General features: G+C 41.8%; 1 protein-coding gene across 3 annotated transcripts; it reads right to left on the bottom strand.

The window, feature by feature from the left end:
* Nucleotides 1-9877: 9877 nt before the first annotated feature.
* Nucleotides 9878-25582, bottom strand: keap1a (kelch-like ECH-associated protein 1a). 3 transcript variants are annotated; one of them, XM_079175355.1, is made up of 12 exons: nucleotides 25238-25582; nucleotides 18867-19759; nucleotides 18286-18485; nucleotides 17990-18146; nucleotides 16632-16724; nucleotides 16089-16235; nucleotides 15893-15999; nucleotides 14671-14800; nucleotides 14265-14461; nucleotides 12015-12220; nucleotides 11407-11547; nucleotides 9878-10617 (listed from the first exon to the last, which is right to left on the bottom strand). In XM_079175355.1, the coding sequence occupies exons 2-12, from the start codon at nucleotides 19074-19076 to the stop codon at nucleotides 10436-10438; spliced, it is 1770 nt and encodes a 589-aa protein (XP_079031481.1). In that variant the 5' UTR covers nucleotides 19077-19759; nucleotides 25238-25582; the 3' UTR covers nucleotides 9878-10435. The 3 variants fall into 3 exon arrangements, with proteins under 3 accessions (XP_079031481.1, XP_079031479.1, XP_079031480.1); XM_079175353.1 differs by having other exon boundaries at nucleotides 11407-11583; nucleotides 25238-25581; XM_079175354.1 differs by lacking the exon at nucleotides 25238-25582 and adding an exon at nucleotides 20338-20470 and having other exon boundaries at nucleotides 11407-11583.
* Nucleotides 25583-25822: the final 240 nt, after the last annotated feature.

Raw genomic sequence — 25822 nt, 5'->3', positions numbered from 1 at the left:
ATCAGTACATAGAAATAGTTTTTCTGTCTATTTACACGGTTTTGATTATTGACTGTATCTGTAGCGCTGATGTTTTCTTGCCTCAGATGGTGCGCATTGAGCAAAACCCCGATTGCAATCCCAACAACAACGATTTATCTAGGGGTCAACACCGAAACCATTCTCAACATTAGAAATGAACAGAAACGACAAAGGACAAAGCTGCGACGCTCGCAAACATGCAGAGCAGGTTCGTGAGCTTCACTGTTTTGCTCGCTATTGTCTTGGACGAAGAGGTTCGTCTGAAGGTTTGGATACATGTGTTGTTGACTGTCTCGCCCCTCGGCTAAAACTACAGGGCCTCCTCTCCCCCCGTGCAGGGCCCCTCAACCTCTCTCTCTCTCTCTCTCTCTTTCTCTTATTCTGAGCCATTCACTCTATCCTCCCTGTCGATCTTCTGCTCTCTCGCTCTCTCTTCTCGCTTTCCTTCTCTTTCCCTGCTTGTCCGCACACAGACACACACATACACACAGACACACACACACACACACACACATGCACGCACACACACACACACAGAGACACACACGCACACACACACCTTCCATCCTTTTGCCTGTGCTCACTGCCCATATCTTTCTCCTTTCTCTCTTCACCCCCCTTCCTTATTCTCGTTCCCTCCCTTCCCCCTCCGCCTTCCTTACACCCCCTCCCTCCCCCAAACCTCCATCCTTCTGAAACAGAGTGTGTGTTCTGCCACGCACGCACACACACACACACACACACACACACACACGCACACACACACACAAACTGGTGCTTTACCTCCCCTAGGAGTTGTTCTTAACTCGCTGACTGAGGCACACTCTCTGTGTGTGTTTGTGTGTGCGTGCACATGCGTGTTAATGCGGACCGTGCATGGGGGTTGGGGGTTAGCATGTTTTTGTGTGTCTGTGCTGCTGACTCCACACATGATCCCCATTAGAGGCTGGCGGGAGTAGACACACACACTTCCATCCACACCCACACACAAATTCATGCGCGCACTCATATACATACAGACAGACACTCGTGGACAGGCACACATGTAAGCGCACATGTCCATGCAGGTATACATGCATCCACCACACACTCAGACATGTGAGTCTTTGGGGCCTGATCCCATTTCCTCCCCCTGAGGCTTTTACACCGACAAGGACCGGTGCTGGAACTGGTTTCTGAACATTTTTTACATTTTATTGAAAAGAAACTGGTTCCCAGACATTAAAATGGACCCTGTTTTGGACACTTAAACCAGCTTTTCTAGAGCCGCAACCCAAAGGATCGGGGGTAGGGTGATGTCATCACCATGTAAAAACCAACATCATTCCTAGGCAACAACAAGTGTCCTAGGAAACCAGATGTGCCGTGAGCAAGAAGGAGAGTTTTAAAGGCTCGGTTTGGTAAAAATGATCGTCTGAAGAGGCCAATGCTTTACTGGCAACATAATTCTTGAGAAGACCGAAAAGTTTATAAAGACATGCAAGCTTAATGTGCCAAGCCAAAATGTGGAAGCTTCTCCAAAACAATGGAATAAATCATTCACAAAGGACTACAAAATAGTCAACAAGTGGCCACAGAAATAACAATGGAGGGAATTTCTATTTGCTCAATTCTGTGGTCAAAGACCAGCAGAAAAAGTGATTGAGGAACTGAATGCAGGAGCGGCCATGTTTGAGTCAATGTTCCCACCAACATGTTCTTTAAGTCACAATACAACAACTGTGTGATGAGGTGTCTTTTCCCAACCAGAGAAATCATACGAGTCCAACAAGTCTTGCCCTTGATTGCACTTGAATGGTTGACGTGTGACAAATAGCTGAAAGAGAAATGACGAGTCATGTTTTGGGTGAGGGTCAGATTTAGGTTTAGGGTCCAATCAGAGTTTCCGTTGGCGTCACAATGTGATATGCTACAGAAAAAAAGTGATGCTTTATCAAACGGAAAGCGAGCAATTATGCTTGTATTTTGTACGTTTAGCTGCAATGTGTAATTCCACACGTGACCTGTTAGCAGCAGCTAGCTAGCCACTTCTAGCTAACTGGCGATTTGGCAAGAGATAACATTATAGTGCAGCACGCAAGATCTAAGCAGAGATATTATTAGATCTTCTAAAGCCACTCTAGTTTTATTCTCAAATCTAAAATATTTTATAGCCTTGTGGGTAAAACAAGTAAAATGTAACGTGAAATGTTATAATCACATATATTTAACACAGCAGTGTAACACACTATTGGTTGTTTTCAAGTCATTGCATTACATAACTGGTTTAAACAAGTAAAATCCCAACAAAATAAAACCACCACTCAATGGATTAAATCCTGTGGCAATATCTATCAAGGAAACTCATTTTAGCTTGGCTGATTGCCTCCGTTTACTGTCTGAAACACTCTCATTATTTTGAAACCTCTGTCATGTGAAGAAAAGAACACCACCATAAAATGTATCCAGGTCACACATGAACTGTACACGGTAGCAAACTCAACATGTAATCTGTTGGATCACCTTATCAGAAAACACGACACAAAGAGCCTGAATGATGGCGACAGAGCCTCAATGCCTGCGGGAGCTAACAATCAGTTTTTGAGGGCCGCAAGAAACACAGGTAGACATTAAGAGACTTGTGAGAGAAATGCTGCCCATGTTAGAATCACTGTCTTAATAATAATAGGATCATGCATTTCCTTACCAAGCATCTTGGTAATACTTGAAATTCTGTCTGCATTTTACCCATCCTAAGCATGCTGAGAAGTGCCCATGGAGCTACTTGGGGTTCTGCGTCCCGCCCAAAGGACACTTCGGCATGCGAACGGTGGCAGCCATCGAACCGCCATCCTTGTGGTTACTGGACTACCTCCTCCTCATATGAGCCTCGGCCACCCTTTAACTTTCGCTACGAGCTATTGCTTATTGTTCGATTCAGTAAAGTCGTCTCATTATGATTTAATGTTATAATCTGTAAAATATTAATGCTTTAAACCTGTTTTTTTTTCATCAAGCGTCGTTCAATGTATTTACATTCTTATCTCTCTCTAAAGTAGTTTTCACTATGAGTGGTGGAGTCTGCCATTTTTCCGCGCAGGGGCAGAAAACATGGTCCACGCAAGTACGGGGACGCAGATGCTTTCAGCTACATGATCAATTTCACATGCCGTTGCATTCTGCAGTGCGTCATCTGAAAACGGTCAGGCAACGAAAGCGCAATCTGCAATCGGAGCATTGAAGCTAAGGACGCTGTAGCATTAAAGAAGAAGAGGGAGTTGACCCCTTCCATTTGTGCAGACCAGTTTGAGGAAGCTCTAGCTGAACATGTCGGTATGAGTTGGCATTATCACTTGTGTTTGTACTTGTTTGTAATTGTATATGTTGTTGTTATATTTACAGTCTTTACACTTGATTGTCTATAGATATATAGTTTTCGTACGTTTCCTTGAGAAAACATCCATAAGCAAAGACGTATTCAACAAAATAGAAAATTAGCCGGTGCTGGATAGGCAAGTGGAACCTTTAAATCAAAGACATACATCACCATGCAGACTGGCATTTAGCAGCAAATATGTACGTTATTATGCACAACAACATTTGAACCCAATTAGAACATAACCCGTGGTCAAATGAATTCACTAGAGTTTGCAGATTTGGGTTTTTCAGCGTAAGAAACACACCAAAATGCATCCGTGTCTAAAACAAATTAAGTGGTAAAACAAAGCAAAGAGTCAGATTAGTAGAGCGCATCGCCTTCTGTATGTCGAAGACACTGTCGTCCTGTTGGCTGAGAGCACAACTGTTTGACAGTCATTACTTCCTTAAACATTCATTTTATAGCATCTCGGCTTCATTGGGTTGTATAGAGTGGACAGTAACAGTAACGGGGAAGCATGGAGGGACAGAGACAGAGCAGATCATGTGATTTCAGAAGCCAGATCCACACCCCACTATTATCATTAATGTACTGTTATTGTCATTACGTTTGAAAACCTATGCTCACTTAATTCAACAACAGCTATTCCTCTGTGTGGAAGTGAAAAAAGCTGGATCCTTTCATTTGTTTCGTTGGTTCCAAGCCTCATAAATCCTAAGAAGATTATAGAGGTTATGAAGATCATGTTGGGTCACAAAAAGAAAAAAAACAACTACTGAATTCACAAAAATATATTGCTTAGGACAAACATTAAATGTGTTCTATATTACATTTAAGAAAAGTGACTCTTAATCCTTATTGTTGTGTGCTAACCCACAAAATGAATAACAAACTCCATCTTTTGGCTTTGAATCAGAAAAAATAATGAATAAAACTTGTTATTTATACAAGACATTAGGCCGATTTATACTTAAGTACACCGATTAATACATCAAAATATTTTGTGGTATGAGGCGGATCAGTGTCAGACTCAGACTTGCGACAACTGGAGCACAGAAATATTGACCTGGTTAATTGGTGCTGACGCATTGCAAGAAGTATGGGAGTGACACACTGGGTCCCAGGGAAACCATAACAGGAGCTTACGTATTACAGCAGTAGATAAGATGGCAGACTAAACATAAACACTCTGCAGGTATATACATTCAGAGCTGAGGAATCTTTCCACTGCGGCAGCACGACAAAGTTGGTAACAGCTGATGTTCAGAGTGAAGCTGGGCTGCGAAAGATTCAACACAGATGGTAAAACTACAAACACACTAATTTGCAGACTAACTGGCTAATACCGGTCTCACTGTTAACATTGACAGCAGAGACATTTCCATGTAGTGTACAGTACACTGTATTACCCATGTATGCAACAGTAGCGGCAAAAACAAAGGCAGCATGAGAGATAATCAGTCTTAAGTCCTCATCTAAACTACACCCAGTCTGTCCAATGCCTGCTGGCCCTGGGGATTGTGCTGGAGTTTTTAATCCACTTAAAAGCAGAGGACCTCTGCTGCTGTTTCCAAGGGGCTTGACCCACGCTGCATGCGCACACACATGCACAAAAACAGTCACGCATGCAGCACTGCGCACAAATTCAGTCCCTCCTCATAAACATGTTTTTTTCTTAACACATTGCGGTAATAAGGTAGATGCAGCAATGGAGGCACTCCGCACGTTTAACTATGCACGTATCTAAAAGGCGGCTTGAGATGTATTGATCATGAAATTTATAATAACCAGGTTCAGTTGCCAAGTCCGGTCAGATCTTTGAATTGATCACCTTTATCACAGGGCCAGAATGAAAACTCTAATTTAAAGCTATATAGGAGGCTGATGGATTGCCGAGGCACAACCTAACGTTGACTGGATTTATTGAAGAGGGGTCAACTGTAATTCCACCATTGTTCAACTCCACTTCCTACTGTAGGTCTGTCAGTATGTGTGTGTTTGTGTGTGTAAGGGAGATCTAACCTCTCAATCTTTAATATCAGGAGAATTTAAAAAGGAATTTGCTCTACTCACACAGTCACAACTGCAAACATATTAACAAAACACACAACATTGTTCATATTAATGTGTTGGAAATTAACGGTGGTAATTTAAGGTTTTTGTTTAGCAATAGAAAATATTTCTGGTCATGTTTAAATGCTTTATTTTGTGCCACGGACACAATGTCATACTTTTTTCTCTTCTTGCACCAACGTTTGTCGTTATCTAATTTGAAATGTACTAATTCCTTATTCTTGCGGAGGGAGGGCGAACCACTGACTTGAACAGCTGCTTCATGACCCAAAAAACTGTCAGTCTTTCCCTGGAATAAATTGTGGAATAGACCATCTTTGGGTACAGGGGGGAGCTGGAAACGTGCATTTCCGAGAAAGCGGGTGTCACGAACAATTGCATACGTTTTGGCGGCATCATGAATTATATCCCACCACTTTAAAGTTAAATTCTTTAAACTTGGGTTACTTTAAGTGTCGAAATAGATACACGTAAGGAATAGTTGAGGCGCAGCATACCCGTGTTTTAGCACCGTGTTTCCGGAGGACCCATAGTAGAATCAATTCAGCGAGAGGGGAGCTTGAAACCGTCCACTCATGCTTTCCTCCGAGTCCGAGAGAAACACAGTTGAAGTGAACACACAGACCAGTCGGCCGCACTACATGCTCACAACAGGCAGGCTCCGATCACTAACGAAAAACAACAGCAGCCTCTGCATATAATTATAATGATACTGTACGAAACACTGTGCAGTGATCTCAGGAAAAACTATATGTCGCTGCAGGAAGGATGGAGGAACATCATAATGATACGAGATCATCAAAGTATAAGGTCACTGTGAACTCACTTTAGAGTAGCCTACCACGGACGCATTGTACGTGCCAATAAAACATTATAATAAACTCAGTGTATGAGTTTGTTCTGTCAAGAAATATCCCCTTCATATGACATTTTTATATTTTATTTTGGTACAGTTATACCTCTTGCATGTTATAAATGCAGATGCTTTAACCTTTGTCAGGCAAAAGCGACTCAGAACATGATGCTCAAGATCAGGGCAGTGCGCTTCAGCAGTTTCTGTGTGTGTGTGTGCGCGTGCTCATGTACGTGCATTTGCCATAAAGGTCCCATATTCAAATGGAACTTTAACTTTATATGTTGAATCTGTCAAATAAATATATAGAACAAAACAGATGAATGAATACGTTAATCAGGATCAATAGTCTAAATTCAACCATTGTCACATAACTGTTCGTCCAACTGCTTCTGAAACTTATGCAACGGTACATTGGCTGAGTAGCCTACATGTTATGCTCTGCTTCCCACTCATTTTGCTCACAAACATTCACCCGTCTGTCTTCTGCTGCTCGTCACTGATCAGCTCCACTGCCTCAGCTGGACGTGCCTTGCTCAAGGGCATCTGTTGACAGAGAGGAGGGCCACGGATGGTCATGCACGCACTATGAACTGAAACCGTCACACGCGTTAGCATCATTGGTAACAGTTAATCCAGGGCAGCAACAGCTCTGAGGGTGAGAAATAAAACAACAACTCTTGAGCAAGGCGTTGGCTATAACGCACACCGGCTTGTTGGTGAGCAGCATTTACTGTATGAGTAAAACTACTGTATGTGAATGAGGAAGTTAAGGACATTTCTTGGGGAAAATAAAGGCAGAAAATCCGGCGTTATTTTGGGTCAGATTAGAGAGAGCCGTCTGACCCTTTAACCACCGTCACAATGCAACACCTGCTGCAGGCATCGGGGAGATTTTACATAAAGTTTCAGGTAGTTGCGGCGCTTCATCACGACGGCTGCGTCGGAATCTTTGTGTCTGTGTCAAATGACTAATGTGGGTACAGTATTTGCATGCATGCACGGCACTCACATGCATCCTCATTTGAATGTGTTTGCGCGTGCCTCGTCGAGGGCTGGTGCTTCCACGCCACCAGCCCCGCTCACCAATGTCACCTTCATGGGTGGCTCCATCGTAGGAGCATCCTTCAGAATGTAACAGATTAGCTTTGCAGGCAGGGATGTTGATGAGGTCATCACTTGCCAAGGTCACACCTACACAAGCCCAGCTATAGGCCCACTGGCGTTAAAGCCCCCCCCCTACCTCTTCAGATCCTATAGAGGCTCAACTCTACCTCCTGCCTGCATGCAGATCTGAATAAGGCAGAATAAGCCACATCCAACAGGATAAGCCTTATTGTAATATTCAGGCTGCTTCGGCCTCTTCAGGATTCCTTCCCCCCTGCGGAGACTTGAGAAAGGCCGGACAGCTCCGTGTTACAACACACTGTATGCGTCACTTATAGTATTTCTAAGCTCCTATAGACTTTTTAATCCCTATAGGCACATTTCAGCATGCCGCGAAGCTGCAAGCTCTGTTACGCAACGATTGATTATCAGATCAGCTCTTTTAGATTCCATCACTTCCGATGTTCATATATTTCAATATGACATCCGAGTAATTAAGCATTCAAGAAGAGCACTTGCTGAGGTCCTATAGCACTTACAGGTCTCAGGCCCAAAGTTAGTTTCTGCCTGTCTGCTGGTGTCAATGTAAAACACTACGCACCAGGGTTGCAGTCAAGACCAGCTAAACCGAGACCAAGTCATGACCAAGAGACAAGATCAAGACTTTGTGGGGTTGAGTCCAAGTCGAGACCAAGACCAGTGCGGGACTCACACTGCATGAGACACATCCGATAAAAAAGTGGAACATGCAAACCATAGGCATTCCTCTTTACTCACCATTTTTCTTTCTATATATATATATATATATGAGTGTATGTAGAAATGTACTATGAAAGGTATTGTAGAGGTGTGTATAGGTGGGAATGCCCCTTTGTTTTCTATGAGCAATCACAGTGATGATGTTAACAATGAAGTCAAACAATTCCCCGGCAATCGGAGGGTTCCCCGCAATTGTGGTCTTGAAATAAAATTCTGAGGCCTCTTTGTCCGAGGTCAAGGCACGGGTAAAAAACCAGTCGATTCAGAGTCCTTCAAAGAGTGGTCTCGAGACAAAGACCAATTTCGAGCACTACAACACTGCTATGCACCAAAGTAATGACTTAGTTATTACAGTTCTTAGAGATGGCATCTCTGCTGCTCTATCAGAGGAAGAGTCCCTCCACCAACAGTTTCTCTTGGGGTTGTGCAACTGTTCTGCATTAGTGCGGCGAGCGTGCAAACGACAGACTTGTACAACAGCTACATCTGTATGTGTACTAATTTTCCTCCGCTGATTCTCTACGGAAGGCAAACCTCCCTGCTGTACAGTGCCTCATCTCTTTCGGTATTCCTCTCCCCTCATGAGACAATGAAAGCATTGAGGCAAATCTGTTTCCACAGCCTGTGAATAAGAGACAGCCAGCTTTGTTTTGCACACACACACACACACACACATATATGCGTGTGTGACAGATAAAGAACAAAATGTGTTTGTGTATGGACATATTTGTGTTTGCATGTGCCTACGTCACGGGTCCGCCATGTGAGTCATTTGCTCTTGTGTCGGGCTTTAAGTAGGGCGTAAGAGCCCTCTACTCTATCGTCTGTCTCCGCTCTCCCTCTACGGGGCCCGAACACACAACCACAGCTCTGCCGCTTCCTCCTCTGCCACCACTTCATCGCTGCTCGTCGTCCAACAGGTTGCTCTGTCAATAATGAACGCTCGCAATGCACTGCACGTCCGAGAGACTTTTTTGAAATCCGAGATGGATTCAAATTGAGACGAAACATGTGACCGTCACCTATTAATCCAGGAAAGCAACAAAACATACATGAGCATTTTCTTCATTTTATTGCTTCTCCGTCATTCTCCTCTGTCACAAATCTCAACATGTATTTGAATAATTGCTCCGTCCAGAACCGTCTTCTTTGTTGGCCCTGCTGTGATAATTGCAGGTGACCCATGGAGGAGCCAGAGAGCAGCAGTGCAGAGAGAGATAAGTAAACACACAAGAGAAGTCTGCTGTTGATGACAACAGTGTTGTGTAGTACCTTCGGTCGTTCTTCTGGACTGCTGGAGTAACGGCTGAAGGCTCGGCTGGCTATCTCTAATTATTCTCTCTTAGCAAGAAAACACGGACAAATGTTCTTCATCCAAACTGGACATCACTGCTAGTGTGCGAATTCCATACGTACTGTATATCAGTTAATATGGTAATGCATCATTGTTTAGAGCCCTTATTCTGTTTAAGCTGGGAGTTCCTTTAGGGCACTTTTACATGGCAAAACCAAAAACAGACACAAAATTTGACGTTGCAGCTGTTTTTGGACTAATCCCACCATCTAGTGGTAGTGCACGTGCTGTTACATATTGGCGCCTACACACTTGAGATCACAAGAAGTCAATAAAAAACCATTTTTCTTTACCGACGTCAGTGCATTGGAGAAAATGTGAATTAAAAAATGATGATAATGTAGTGCAGAAATACACATTAGATTAATTTTATTTTCACAAAATAAAATATGGTGAATGCTCACAAAATGGCAGTTTTGGGTGAAACTATATTGGCACAAAATAAAGAAAAACATAAGAAAAGTGCTCATTTAGACAGAGGTAGAGTTTCAACACAGGAATTAGAAATCAGGATACTGAAGGTTATTCATTTTGTAAAGTTACAAACAAATGTAACACTAAAGAGATTCCAAACAGCTGAGGAATAACAATACTTAATCAAATAGTACCATTATTTGATTTGATAGCTATTTGAGAACATCTGTAGCACCTTGGTCATTGCGAGGTCACTGTTATGCTACCAGTTTTTCTGAATCACCTGTCCTCCTAGCAGATGTCGAAATATTCTTCCTCTTCCATTCAGAACACGTGTGCAGTACTCCACAGGGCGATACAAATGAGATCCATGAGAGCGGGGAGGTATGAGGAGTTTTCATATTGGAATGTTTTTCACTTAACCCTCTCTTGAAAAGCAGCACCACTTAAAAAATGTACTCAACACTTGAAACTTCAACCGATTTCGTCCTCATCGTCATGTGGCTCCATCCTCATCCTCCTCTTGTTGTTCCGGCAGGCTGCCGGGACAGGGCTCCATGGTAACAGCGACGCCCATGCCGCTGCACCCGACGGGCATGTCGGTGACCCACGTCCACTCATTTCTGTCTGGACAGTAATACTCAACACTGGACAGGAAGCCGTGCTGGTTAAAGCCTCCTGGATGAACCACAAACAAAACATGTTCAGTCGCGCCGTTGATAAACCGATTAGAGGAATGATCAATTATTCTGTCTTTAAGCAACTGATTTTTTGATTTTAATTTACTAACAAGGTTTATTTCTTTCCGATCTGAGATTTAATTTCCCTCCTTCTCATCCGTTTACTCTTAACATCTGATCCACGCTTTACTCTATTTAATTAAACAACACTTAGCCATTGAGCCACATTGAGCCTACTGACCCAACTGTCTACTAATTAATCAGAATTATCTAATTACTTTAAGAGTCTTATTGCTTGTACATGCATAAACTTCTTCTTGGGCTCACCAGCATTAGACGTGTGAAATATACCAGAGACTTCTTTTAACTCATACGAATAAAACTTAAGTTAAGTGCACACATAACTGTTCATGTACTAAGTAGTAATTGCACACAAAACCGGGCAATCAATATGAATCAATACAAGCTTAATCAAAAATAAAATGTATACTAAAATACCCAGGAGCAACACACACAAAATAAATAATTCTAAAAAAGGTACATTTTTATATTATTATAAATTATATTATAGAAAAATGATAAATTCTTACAATAAAAGAAAAAAAATGAAATATAAAATCAGAAAAATAAATCTATAATACATTATGAACTCTGCATGAGCCTAACAAAGTGAAACAGGTTGACTTTATTTGTGTAAATATAAGATCATTGATCATATATTTTTTGTGTGAGTATGCTATCACTTCCCAAAACACTTTCTTATAATCTGATTAACGAAGTGACTGACCGAGGACAAAGATGCACCCGTGGTGGACTGCGACTCCGTGTGCACTGCGGCAGTGCTGCATGGAGGCCCTGGGCTCCCATTGGTTCCTGGCTATATTGTAACGCTCCACAGAACACAGCTGGCTCCGCCCATCATACCCTCCTATTGCGTACAGGTGAGAGTTCACACACACCAAACCTATAAGGACAGACGGAGAGGGAACTTACAGGAAAAGATTGACATTTTGGCAAAATGGCTTATTCCCCACTGTTGCTGAGAGTTAGATGAGAAGATCAATACCACGCTGTTCGATAAATATGCAGCTGGAACCAGCAGTCGGTTAGCTTAGCTTAGCATAAAAACTGTAAAACTACAAATGAGCTTAAATTGTGTTCTTGCTGACAGAAAGATTAGAGGATTGACACCACACGCACACCTGTCTGTTAAATATGAAGCTTAGCTTAGCATAACGTCTGGAGCTAGGGGTAAATAGCTAGCCTTCCTCATTCTGAAGGTAACATAACCTGCTTACCAGCACATCTAAAGCTCACTAATCAATACATAATATCTCATTTGTTTAATCAGACTGGCTCTCGTAAAGACAGGAGTACACACAAACACACACTCACCCAGTCCACTGCGTATGGTGCTCATGGGAGCCAGCTGCTGCCAGGTGTTAGTGTCAGGCTGGTATTTCTCAGCAGTGTTCCAGCGGTTCTGCCCGTCGTATCCCCCCACCACATACAGAACCCCCCCGCACACCGTCACTCCAGCACCCAGACGAGCCACCGACATCGGGCAAACAAAGGACCAGCGATTAGACTCTGGATCCCACCTGCAAACCAAACAGCAGTTGAGCAGTGCACGCAGCCAATGGGATAATCTGTTGACAGTTCCTAATGTTGTTACATATTAATCAATTACGATATTCAAACAAGTGTATCAGAGCGGCAGAACGTGATGGCAGTGGCTGTGTGATGCAACCTTCTCAATCTACACCAGCCAGTCAACTTTAAGTGGATTAGGTTAAGCTGGCAACCATGTTTGGCAACTATTGACAAGCTTTATTTGAAGCCAAAGAGGTTGTAACATCACTGAGAACAGATAGAGACAAGAACGGTTTAAAAAGGTCAAATTAAGCTCATCTTCTACTGTAAACTACATGTTTTATTTAACACATTTTTAAAAGGAATAGCTTGAAGAAGATTAATTGTACAGGTAGGTGCAAGGCTAAGAGAAGCATCATAAAGAGAAAGGTGACACCTGCACACTACCACATGCCACAATTTTATTGACTATGTTTCAATCCTACTTTGATCAAAAAACGTAGTCAATACAATGTGCAGGAGGTATTTTCTATCTTTTTAAAGGAATAGCTTGACATTTTTTTCAAATAGGCTTATTCGCTTTCTCGATGACAGTTAGAGGAGAGAATACCACACTTATATCTGTCCATTTAATAAAGCCAGGCGACGGTTAGCTTAGCTTAGCATAAAGACTGGATGGAGGGGGAAACAGCTAGCTCAGCTCTGTCCAAAGGGGGGGGGGGGGGGAATTCAGCCTAACCCCACCTCTAAACTATGCTTTTTGAACAGATTAAATAATAAATATAAGATGTTGGTAGGTGCATTCTTCGTTTACCTTTGGACAGCCAGGCAAGCTGTTTTGGCTTTGGTCTTTATGCTAAGCTTAACTAACTACCCCCCTAGCTGCATAGCTTCATATTTAACCAACATATATGATAGGGGTATTAATCCTCTTATCTAACTCACAGCAAGAAAGAAAATAACATAACCCCCCAAAATGTTGGACTATTCCTTTAAATACTGGAAAAAGCACAATATGAGTTATAACACCAACAAAGGGTTGAGTCATGATGTGGCAGGTTGGACTGCATGTTAATGATTAAATTACTTCTCGGTACTGGGTGTATTCCATCTGTAAACTGCTGATAGGAGGGTGGCTGATATTACATCACCTGCCCTAAAACATTGGCAAAGTGCCCTTGAGAAAACCACTGAATGCAAGTCACTTCTTGAGTCAATGTGCTGACACTGACCCTGTGCTCTGAACCCTGAAATTACTACATGCAGCAAAGGCAAATTTCAATGATAAATGACAATACATAATCTCAATATAGCGCACTAGAACAAGGAGGTATAGCTCCCTGTTGAATCTATTACATGTTGCCTGGATTCATTTGGGAGGCATCCTCAAGAGCGGAGTCTTTTCTGCCAAACGTTGTTACTATAAATGCTCTAATCTCCTTTGATGCGTTTCACATCGAATTTTCATTTCAATTGTTTTATCAGCTTTCATTATATTTAGCAGCCTCTTGTGAAAAGACTTCCAAGTGGCGTCTGATGAGTTCTAATAATTCTCTTGTGACCAGCATCTTTTAGAAATATACACCCGTTATTACAAAAGGGGATTGAGGTTACATATCAAAAAGAATCATCGTAATTTGGCTTGACGTGACTTTTTTGTTATTAATTGATTGAAACTGATTTATAACAGCATTAAAACTCCTCCCTGCTCGGCGGTGGCAGCAAAAAAGATGTAAAGCTTCCCGAACCAGATCGACATTCCTGCATTGTGTGTCTCGACATGTTTTGAAAGAGCCCGTTTTGTAATTAGGTCAAGACGAATACCTGCGAACATCAGGACTGCTCTTTAGGTTGAATGGCAGCTATTCATTTCATTTCATCACGTCATTATCTGTACTTACACTGATGTAAATGCACTTAATCTGAAAATGTGTGCATAGGGGGAGGAAATCTGTGCTTATCACATTCAGCCTAGTAAATAAGACGCCATTAAAATCAAATTACTTCTCGTAAGTGCCTCGTTAAATAAACAAATCCTCACACATGTCTCACCTCTCCACCGTGTTGTGATGTGTGGAGCCCTGCGAGCCTCCGACAGCGTAGATGCAGCCGTCCACCACGCCCACCCCGACCCGGTTCCTTGGGATGCTGAGGGAGGCTCGCTGGCTCCACTGGTTGGTCATCGGGTTGTAGCAGCACAGGGCGCTGGACTCTGTGATGTTTTGAAGAGACATGTTCCGGCCTCCAACCTGAACAGATCAATGTTGAAACTTGTCAAAACAAACATTGGTCCATTACAGTATTGAATGTCAAATGTACACAGAAATGTGCCAGCACAGTGGCACAGAACTAAACCAGTGTTTGAATTTAGTTTCCCAGTTTTGTATTTCTCATATCATATTATACAATAACGTTTGTATAATGTCATTGGTGGTATGACACAAAGGGTGCAACTTACAGTGTAAAGGAGTCCAAACAGCGCACAGGCCGCCAGACCACTGCATGCAGACCCCATGTCAGCCAGTTTTAGCCACACATTCCTCCTGGGATCATAAGCCTCCATGGAGTCCAGTGAATGCTGCTGGTATCTGAACAGAGACAATTGTATGTTCAGTCTAAAGTACACAGTAGAAAAGACCAATGACTTAATATGCTGACATACCTATGTATGTATTCATGGTGCGGTTTGAAATTTAGTGGTGCAATTTGGTTCGAGTGAAAACAAAAACTACTCTTTCCCATGTCAGTCAAAAACACATTGCAAAACCCCGTTTGTACTTGTGCTTTTATACCAAATTTACTTAAATTAATGATGCTATTTTTTAAAAAGGTCCAAACTAGAATAAGACCATCAAAAAACTCAAAACACCTGAAGCTGCACAATCCAAATGCTCTGTAGTCAAAGTACTGCACTCAAAGAAGTGTATAAATACAATAAATGAACATCTTAATGGTAGTTCTAAGCTTACCACTTTGGTTAAAAACACACCTGTGGTTTATGGCAGTGGAAAATAGGTCAACATGCAGTTTGCCACTACAGCTAGGGTTGGGCGATAATTCAGTAGGATAATTTATTGTCTTTCAATGGAATAATATCATGATTAGATAATTTTTTTAGATATGATGATACACAATTACGTTGTCTAAATTGATAATAACAAGCAAATATCACCTCAAATGTATAGAGTATCATGGTGTACTAAAGTGTATAAAAAAAAACCTGGGTGTTTCTGGTAATTTATAAAATTACCAGAAATCCTATATAGTGATATATATCGTTGTCAAGAAATTAAATTACCTTTATTGTGATAGAGGATTTTGGCCATAAGGCCTATCCCAAACTACAGTATATATGAAGGGCTTACACAAATACATAAACCTCCTAACAGCCACTGGGTGGCAGACCGAGACACTTTCTGGATCCATGTTTTGCATCCAACATGATAATGAAACAACAACCAAACCAAAAGCTTGTTTTGAGCCAACATGGTCTATGGTTGTGAGGAATGCCTACTCATTAACATGCATGTCATCAAACGTGAGCACAAACTGCCGTCTCATAATCAGTTTATTTTTATATGATCAATATCAGAAAAATTGGTCAAAATGGCCTACAGAGTGTCTTACAGTAAGTGTACGATCAAAACATGCTGTTGATAAAAGCTATTTGAGATAAGTACCCGCCGGCTACATAGATGAGCTGCGTTCCACGGTTAGGTGCAGGAGGCAGCTTCCTCAAAGTCATATCTTGGAAGATTTTAGACAGGAAGTCCTTACAGGAATTGGCCTGGAGATTAAAGAAGGAGTCGTAAGGAACATTGAAAATAATGTCATGTCTTTCTCAAATAGAAAACAAAAACATAAAGCAAGATTTACCTTGCTGAGGATGGGGCAGGACAGCAGCTGGTTCTTTAGGAACTTAGGAGGCAGGGCGTAGATATGAACCGCATTCAGGAGGGCATGCAGGTACTGGGCTCTGCCCTCCATATCCGAGCGGACCCAGTCTGTACAGGCCTTATACACCTGATAGGAATGTATTTAGTCATATCAATACGCGTTTGTTGTGTACCTATGTATCTACATTCACTCTTGTCAGAACTTGGACTAACAGCATTTGTGCTATGTTTGACCTTTTTTAGCATGAGATGACTGTTGTGTGACACACAAGATACAAATCGTTCTCTGACTTCACAAACTAAAATTTACATTTTGAATGTCAAGGACTGTATGTTTCTGTTGGTCTCGAATCCACAATCAAATCATCCTGCAATATACAGTACCAGTCTCACGCTTTGACTTAAATCATGCTTTCATCAATACACAAAACAAAACTGAAAAGAAATATAAACAAACAGGCTTTCAGAAAAGCGTTACGTGCCTGACAGTCAAGTTTGAATTAGTTATTTGAATGCCACTCACCTCAGACTCACAGAGCACCTTGAGACTGTCCTGACTGATGAGCTCCAGCAGCTGGCAGTGGGAGAGGCTGAAGAACTCCTCTTCTTTAATCACCTTAGACAGAGAGACACAAGGGCACAGTCAGATAAAGGCATCAGACTACTGAATATGCACTTTTCAGTCTGTTTTCAGATTGTATTTTCTTATGCAGTACAGTATTATTCAGCGAGTTGGTAGGCAGGCATTAGAGTCAGGAATTAGAGATAAGACACAGCCACAGAGGGAGCATTCACCCACTTACAAACGTCGCTACCATTTAAACTAGCATTACCGCCTCGTGGTTGTGTGCCTCTGCCAACCAGCCATGTTGCAGGTTACGTCCATGTCTGTCCAAAGTGTCATCACTATATCCCATTAGACACGTGTGTGAATTTGTCTTAATTAGCATATAACTTCTTGAGTTATAGCCAAAAATGTTTTGCGAGGTCACAGTGACCTTTGACCAGCACATTCTAATCAGTTGAGCCTTGTGTGGAAATAGATGTTTGTGCCAAATTTGAAGACATTCCCACCAGGCCTTCCTGACATATTCATGAGAATGGACCGGACTGACGGACAACCCGAAAACATTAGGCCTCTGGCCAAAAAAGAAACAGCGTAAGGGAAAGAGAGAACATGTGTGAAATGTACTGGTGCTGCAACCAGAGCGCCAAATGACCTGAACTTGGTTCTGACTAATGTTTGTTAAATAATGCACATAAACTGTAATGTTCTGGAGCTTCTTTGGTCATTTATGGCCTTGCTATGCGCAGTCTATTTAAAGTCAATCAACATCTATAAGATCCAAAGACAGAATTTAAAGTGCTACAGCTTTGCTGCTGACCCGATGCCTGCCAGGGGCTTTGGTTTCAGCGCTGAGCTGGGAGCACCGAGGGCCACAGTAAACGAGCGGAGGTTGATGGAGAACAGACTGGCAGCAAGCGAAAGCAAAGTGAAAACCCAGGAGAACTCAGCTGAGGATCTAATATGAAATCAGACGACAACAAAAATGGCCACTGATCTCATGGAGGAAATACGTAATACGCAAATGACCTACTGTCATTTCAAACTTGAATAGCTGAACATGTTATTGGTACGGGGTCATAAAGTTGCAGTTGATTCTCCTTCTCCTGACCAAAGAATCGGCTAAAAATCACGACAACATTTTTGGTTGTTTCTCACTGAAAAACACCTCCACTTTGCACAGTAAATATACTGCGTTCACATGTTTGCTTCACATAAAGTACAAGCAACAATAAAATGAGCTTTTATAAAAACTTGACCTGATTATATTTGAAAGGATAACTTGTGTGTTTGAGCTTCCTGTACGTTCGCCTCACCTCATTGAAGTGTGTGTTGATATACTCTCGACTCCGCTGGTGCAGCTCCTTGCAGCTGATCTCCTCAGCAAAGCGGGCGATGCCGATGACATTGGCCGGCTCCAGGTGCTTGGTGAGGAAATCGCAGCACGCCTTGGCCACGTCCTCCATCTGATACCTTATAGAGGAGAAAGTAAATGGCGGTGAAATTCACTACGTCCTGTTTATTCTCTAACCGGTAGATATTGAAAGATAAAAAGAGTGACAAATTTAAGAAATCAAGCATGTGTACTGCTGTTTAAATACTGTACGTTTACCTCATAGCGGCCAAAAGAACGTGCAACACACTGCTTTCTCCCACTGTGATGTGGGAGGTGTAGGCAAAGTCAATAAGTCTTCCCACCACCTGAGGGCAGACATCACGCAGGGTGACCTCCGAGGCGTGACACTCTTTGAAGCTGCTGGTGAACATGGCTCTGAAGTATGGGCTACAGGACGCCAGCACCACCCTGTGCACCTGAAAACAACAAACATTTATTGAATTACACAGAAGCACTTAATCCCACGAATCTGGAGAAGTACCTGAAGTAAACAAGTCGCCATTATTGCGACGGCATCTCTCTTCAATACGTGCACGTTTGAATGCATTTTATGCAAAGGTTTGTCAATTAGCTGCTGCCGTCACTGTCAGCATGTAGCAGCAAATGCTGAGTCACTATGACTTGCCACGGCATCTATAGAGTTACCACAATACAATCTATTGTATTTTTTTTTAAACTTTTACTGCATTTAATCAGGGTCAGGGCTCCATTATAGTACCTTGTGTGTATATAAATTTGGCATTTTGACAAACTGAACAAAAGGGTACAAACTGCATTGAATTTAGAAGGTGCCTCACCTTGTAGTCCACTGTCCTTTCCTTGTAGGTGACATGTAGCACCAGGTCACACAACATCTCATGCCGTCTGAATTCCTCCATGACCTCGAGGGCTTTGGGAGCGTGGGTCTCGACCGTGTAGTCAAAGTACCCGGACCCATGCATCGAGGGAACCGCGATAGCTGAGAAATCAGAGTTGCGGGCCAGGCGTTTCTTCCTCTGGCAATGCATTCTGGGAGATTCTTTTTTGAGTAATTACTTGTTTAGTGTTAGAATCTCGTAATTTTTCAGAGTTTTCAGTTCTTATCCCGTTGGGCTCAGACTTTCAGCGGATAAAATTCCTTTGTCTTTGTAAAGGCTCCGGTGAGAAGATGTCCTTAGTTCCTTCATTTTGCCTTGAATTTAACACAAAGAAGTCTATTCAACAAGGAGACCAAGAAATTAGGGATGTGAATAGCATGATGGTACTATCCATGACTGGTGATCCTGGTCACAGTCGGCAGGCCCAGCAAGTAGTCCACAGGAAAAGCCAGTTGCCACATAAAATATGTTCAGCTCATACGCTTCTCCGCACAAATCCGTCTGGTAAAAAAACTGGCAGACTGATGGTGAACCACATAATACTCCCTCATCCACAGGTCCAGGCTCCAACATGACTGGCAGCTTTTGAATCCGGATCAGACAGTTCCCAAAGCACGAGTCAGACCATGATCATTGAATCGCTGTTGATCCAGATTATACAGGTTTCGGGGCTTTGAAAGTGATCCATTTTGACATTTCAGAGAGTCCTCTGCAATTTTTTTGTCCAATTGGGGGGAAAAAAAAGAGGAAGTGGTTGGCAAATGTGTGTAACTGCACAATCGGATGTATCCTGGCAGGGATTTCTTCAACCCCCGTCTGTTGTGATGCTTATCCTGCAAAAAAAACGAAAAAAAAACAGATTCAGTGAAGAGATAAGAGACTTTTAGTGGTTTTAGAAAAAGCTAATGGAACTAAAATCTCAAGCGAATATGACGTTTTTCCCTCGTGAATGAATGTTTGGGTGTGTGACCGTCTCACACACTCAAGGTTTCACTTCCTTGCAACTGAAAACAGAAAAGCCGATTCTGTTGAACTGCTTTAAGCCACAACTCAAGGCCTGCGGCAGCCACAGATACTGTGTCTTCATTCATGTTTGTCAGAGCATTTGACTTATTGATTGTTGTGTGCGATGTAAAGATAATTTGAACAAATATTACAAAAATCTTCTGAAATGAATTACCCCTCCGAGCTTTAAAATTGGAAAATACAGCACTGCAATGTTACCAGTTACAACTCTCTTTTCCAGTGTCGCTTCCCCAGAGAGCTCAGCCAAACAGAAGACTGTCAATAGTCACAGTCATAGTGTGTGAGTCACAGAGAGGAGTGAGTAAGACTGTAGCCGGCTGACAACCATATCCAGAACATAAAATCACGCTATTTAAAACAACACAAGGTATGAATGAATTCCTACCAGACACCAGAATCTGTCGCTGACCAACCACTCCACTGTTTCCCTGAACCACATTCACTTCTATGTTCCTACTTCATTTCTCAAGAGACGAAGTAGCGACATATAACCACTCCCTTGTGTCGGAGCAGGCAGGTGTCATCTGACTGGAACCTGTTTGACTGTCTGTCTTAACTTAGTAAGTGTCGAGAAATGAACACACTAATACCAATTAACTGATGCAACAGGAGAGCACACAAACACCTCTTATCTTAGCAACTCTGATTAAATCTCAAGGGTTGTATTTCTGCATTCATCGTTGACAATCCTAAAATTAGAAAATGTAAACAAAGAACAGGTATCAGTGAGAAGTTGAGAAATCGCTATCATCAGGAGATAATTACCGTACATGGGCAGAAACAGTGCACTTGTCTCTAACAACAGAATTGTGTTGCGAGGCAACAACTTGTTGACGTCCTGTTAGCTGATGTCATTCACTGGAACCAGAAATAAACTGGGACACATGTAGACATTTTTTTTTTTTTTTTTAAATAAAGGGATTCATGGATCATTAATTGCCATTAAAATTAAATGCAGTTCTCCTGAATTTGTTTCGGCATCAAAAACAATTCTCTGGGCAGATGACATGGCCGGCATCTTAACATTAAACAATCGGCTTCAGGGAAACATTGTCCATCAACTCTGACTGTGTTTTGAGCACCAAGCGTCACTGACGTAGACACACAGTGAGCCTCCTCGCGTCCCAACGTAGTCCTGTGCTCTGTCCTCACGTTTAACACTGTGAAATAGTTTTGTACACCACAACTTAACGGAAAGCCTGAGAGCTTGTTTAAAGGCAGAGTTTCTGAATACGGGCTGTGTGTATTTGTTTCATGGATTGATTGTTTCGATACATTCACAGTATTTATATTGAAATTAGACCTGCTTTATAATGAAAGAAAGACAAGAAAGACCTAATGCATGACTTCATGATTTCATGCATAAGGAAACGCAGGATGCATCATGTATTCTTGTTTGCTCAACATTAACAAATTATTAAGTCAGTACGACTTTATGTGACTAGTTCACATCCAATAGATCATCACAGGAGTGTTAATTCATAGTTACTTCATATATTAACCGATATGCAACAAAATTAAGTAACACGTTAATAAGGGTACAAATAATTGATGGTTAACTAATGCATGACTTGTGATACAGCCTGTCATTGAGTCATGTATTAGTTAAGCATTACTCAAGTAGATCATTTCTACAATTATTATAAAGTGTTACAGATTTTAATATAGATTCTTGAGTAATTTTACATTTTGGGAAGCATGCTTATTCATTTATTGTCGAGGGTTCGATGTGAGATTGATGCCACTCATATGTCTGTCCATTAAAGTCACAGTCAGGAACGGTTAGCTTAGCTTAGCACAAAGACTAGCAGCAGGGGACAACAGCTACAGCTGGAATTATGCTCCTCTGCAGATAAATAAAAACGTCTCTGTGTACCTATGCAGAGAAAGGTGTTATGGGTAACAGTAGCTGGAACTAGGTTAGCTGTTGGCCAGTCTATATGCTAAGCTAACCATCTCCTGGATGTAGCTTCATATTTACTGGACAGACATGAGAGAGGTATCAATCTTCACATCCAACTCTGAGCAAAAAGCAAATACACAATCTATTCAGAACACATAACCAATTAAGATAAACATTATTAATACGATTCACTAAAAGTGGTTATCAAAAAACTGTGAATATCATATGTAATAGTATTTTTTATGGTTGAAAAATGAACTTGTCAGTTCTCTGTAATGGAGACGCAAACATACTGTATCTTTGGCATTTCTGTACTGCAAATTCATTAATCGACAATATCTACTTCTCTTTACTAATGAAAGAAAATGGCAAGCTGTTTTTTTGAGTAGGTCTATATCTTTAAGCACTCACATGATCAAAAAGCCATCTAGAAATGTGGAGGTTAAAAAGGTCCAGCAGACAAACTGTACAACAATAAAAGCATGCAGTCGCTTGCATCATTTAAGTTAAAATGAACAGTTATGTTAAAAGGTACCCGAGTGATAAAAAAAAAGGAGCTTCCAATTCAATCCTTGCAATGCTGGAGAAATACCTACAAATTCCACAAAGTTTAACTTTCCGCATGTCTCTTCATACAACAACAGCAAACCCTATCTAGCAAACACGAAATATCTGCATTCCAGTGTCACTCGCTGCTACAGCTTGAAGCAAAACGAGAAGTTGAACAGCAAGAAAAGACTTCTGCTATGCTGCACGTTAGCTACAATGCACTTGCAGTCCATTAGACTCAATAACAGTGGATCAATTCTTAGCATGACAGAGACAAAACCCTGATCCCACCAGCGTCAAAACTACTCTCGACCCTTCGAGCTCCACAGCAATACTCGCAGCAACTGACAACTATTTCTCTGCACCACCAGCATTCATCACATGCTCGCGTTTTACTGAGCCAAGCGCAAGGAGGTTAGTGCACGATCAAATCTGCTGCCTCACCTCTCACCCCTACAGTCAGTCGGCCTGTTTGCTGGTCATATGACCAAAAGCTTGAGATGGAAAGGGAAGGAGAGTGAAGCAGAGGCGGAGAGATTTTCGAGGCAACATACAGTGAGCAAGGGAGAGAAGAAAAAAAACAAAGTGGGAGAGAGGCGAGAGATGCCAGGCGTGAAATGACCTTAGATTTCACTGATGGAAGATTTAAAAAGAAAGCGAAGGGAAGCGAGAGTCATTAATACAGTGGAGCTCAGTTTTCCATAAAGGGCCATTGTGCTTAGAAATATCAGCCTGTCCTTCTCTGCTGATCAGGCTTTAAGGGGGTTAACAGTGCATTACTGTGTAAACACGGTGTGCAGCGCTTGGCTACTATATAAAGCATTGCTCAAGCCTGCAGGAACACAAGTTCTGACCAGTTTATTGATCTCAACTATCAATGTTTGTTGGAAATAGATCTTGACTGTTGCCACTGCAGGAGGTGCTACTGTTTGGTTTTTGTCAAATGTATTTCTCAGGATACTTCAGCTTCATTGATGAAATTGGGTTTGATTTCAGGAAGGAGAGCTATGGTATTCACCGGATGAAATTTCTACTGTTGCGACACTAAATATTACAGAGAATAACAGAAGAACGGAGGAACGAAACCACTCAAACGCGCCAATTTTGGCACCAAGACTGTGTGTTTATTATAAATCACAAGCCTGGCTTACAGTGCAGAAGTTATAAGAAGAAACAAGAGAAGCAGAGAGACGGAGAGTTAACTATTTACAGACTGTTTCTGTTGGCAGATGGTAGACAGCACTCTGGGAACACGTCAGACTGCAGTCAGCTTTGACCTGAACGTGCAACACACAGGGCTTTGGATAAGGAGTGAAGACTCTCTCTCTGCTGAGCTGTCACGACTTTTGCGGCGTGTCGTAACAGCAGTGACACGAGCTCTTCTGCCTCGTCATCCTCCAGCTGCCCCGATGGCAGACTGGGGTCAAAGGTTTCTGATGACTGAAGACATTCGATTGTCAGAAACTTCATCCAAGTGCTGCACACTAAACATTGTGACCTAAAATAACACTTGAGAACGAAGAATAAATGCTGCCTCCTGACCGCAAACTCACCATATCAGAAACACTAAATATTCAGTTCCTAAACAAATAAAAAGTCCTTCCTTATCTGCGGTAAAAACGTGTGCGCACGGAAACATTTGGGAACACGCTGAACAGATATGGTATGTAAATAAAAAAATTCTCTATGGTGCAACAAATTATTATTTTCATTGATTAATCAATGAATTGTTCGGTCTATACAAAAATCCTGTAACCCAATATTTACATATTTACATTACTTGTTTGATCAGAGCAACAATCTAAAACTTAAAGATATTATGTTTACTATTATAAAAGAAGCAAAAGAAAATTACTTGAGCAACTGGTCAATAAACATCAACTGTTTAATTTATTAATAAACTAGATGTTTCAGCTTCAGTTTATTTGTAAGGTATCTGATCCACTCCATTGATGATGAATGATGTTATATCTTACAGCAGGGAGCATTTGTATTGTATTGTTGATTGATTAACTGCTTTTTATTGTCTTAACGTGATATAAACTGAATCTTTTGGGGATTGTTGGTCAGACACATGGCTCATCAAATAAATGACGGGAAGACGTGTCAATATTGAAAATAATAGTTAGTTTCAGCCGTAATTGCATCCAGGGCTGCAATTGTTATTTTGTGCTTTATTATAGATGAAGTTGTGAAATTTGTTTTCAATAAATTGATCATATTTTTACATTTAAAATGGCAGAAACTGGTGAAAACTGTTTTCCCCAAAAGCGATCTTCAAGTTGCTTGTTTTATTTTTAAAGCTAAAACAAATCCCAAGATTGAATTGAAAATATAAGGAATGAAAAAAAACAACTGCCAGCTGGAACCAGAGAATGAATATAATCTATAATGTATGCAAATTTCTGTGATTGATTAACTGGCAACACGCTGGATGAATCAGCTCTCTAAAGCCACATTTCTTTCCATGAGGATGTTTGAGAACATTTGACTCTCGTTATATGACAGACCATGAAAAAAAAAACACAATAATGAGCAAGTTTCAATTCCGCTTTACGAGTCTGCGCACTACTGAGGAAACAAAGTGAACGGTCGACGACCAAAGTAGAAACTACCGGATGTCTTGCGTATCCAGCACAGAAACACTGTTTGGCTTCGTAATAACAGATCACGTAACAAATGTCACGAGCGATCCTGTTACACACACACGCGCGCCCGAGAACAACAACATTGTTTGAATATTACAGTGATTTATTTTTTTTACAAAGGGCGCGTCCACTCAGTACATGAAACCGACACTGTGGACTTAAAAAACTGCAGTAGATTCACTCACCTAACGCGGTACTTTCACGACAGCTGTTACAACTCCATAATCACATGAGAATCACATCGGGGAGTTTCCGCATCGCTGGTCCGACCGTAGGAGGTCTTCCCCTGTCGCTGGTTGAAGCTTCCCGTCCTTTTGCAGGAAAGCAGCAGATCGGCCAGCCTTCACAGTAAAAGGATAAATGCGATAACGAGCTGTGGTGTCTCCGCCGCTGCTGCTGCTGCCCCGCTCTGCGTCGCCGTCGGCAGACTTCCAGAAGCTACGGTGGTGGTGGTAGTGGTGGGGAGGAGGAGGAATTAATGCCTCAACATGACTCTGCAACTCTGGAGTATTTAGGCGACACTGTGTACGGGCAGCACGCATGAACAGAAACTTATACGGCAACAAGTTATGAGCGGCACTCCTCAAAACTGAAACTGAGAGTCGGCCAAGGATTGATTCAGGAATGATTATATAACTGTTACACTGCTAAAAAAAACACTCTGCAGCGGCTTTATATCAAGAAACACGCACACACGCGCGCGCACACATACACACACACACACACAGGACCACAAAGGAAACGCACAGCATTTCCTAAGAAGTTTTGAT

Source organism: Pholis gunnellus (genome assembly GCF_910591455.1).
Source record: "Pholis gunnellus genome assembly, chromosome: 15".
Lineage (NCBI taxonomy): Eukaryota > Metazoa > Chordata > Actinopteri > Perciformes > Pholidae > Pholis > Pholis gunnellus.
Note: the sequence above shows the minus strand (reverse complement) of the source record. Positions and strands in the feature narration are given on the sequence as shown.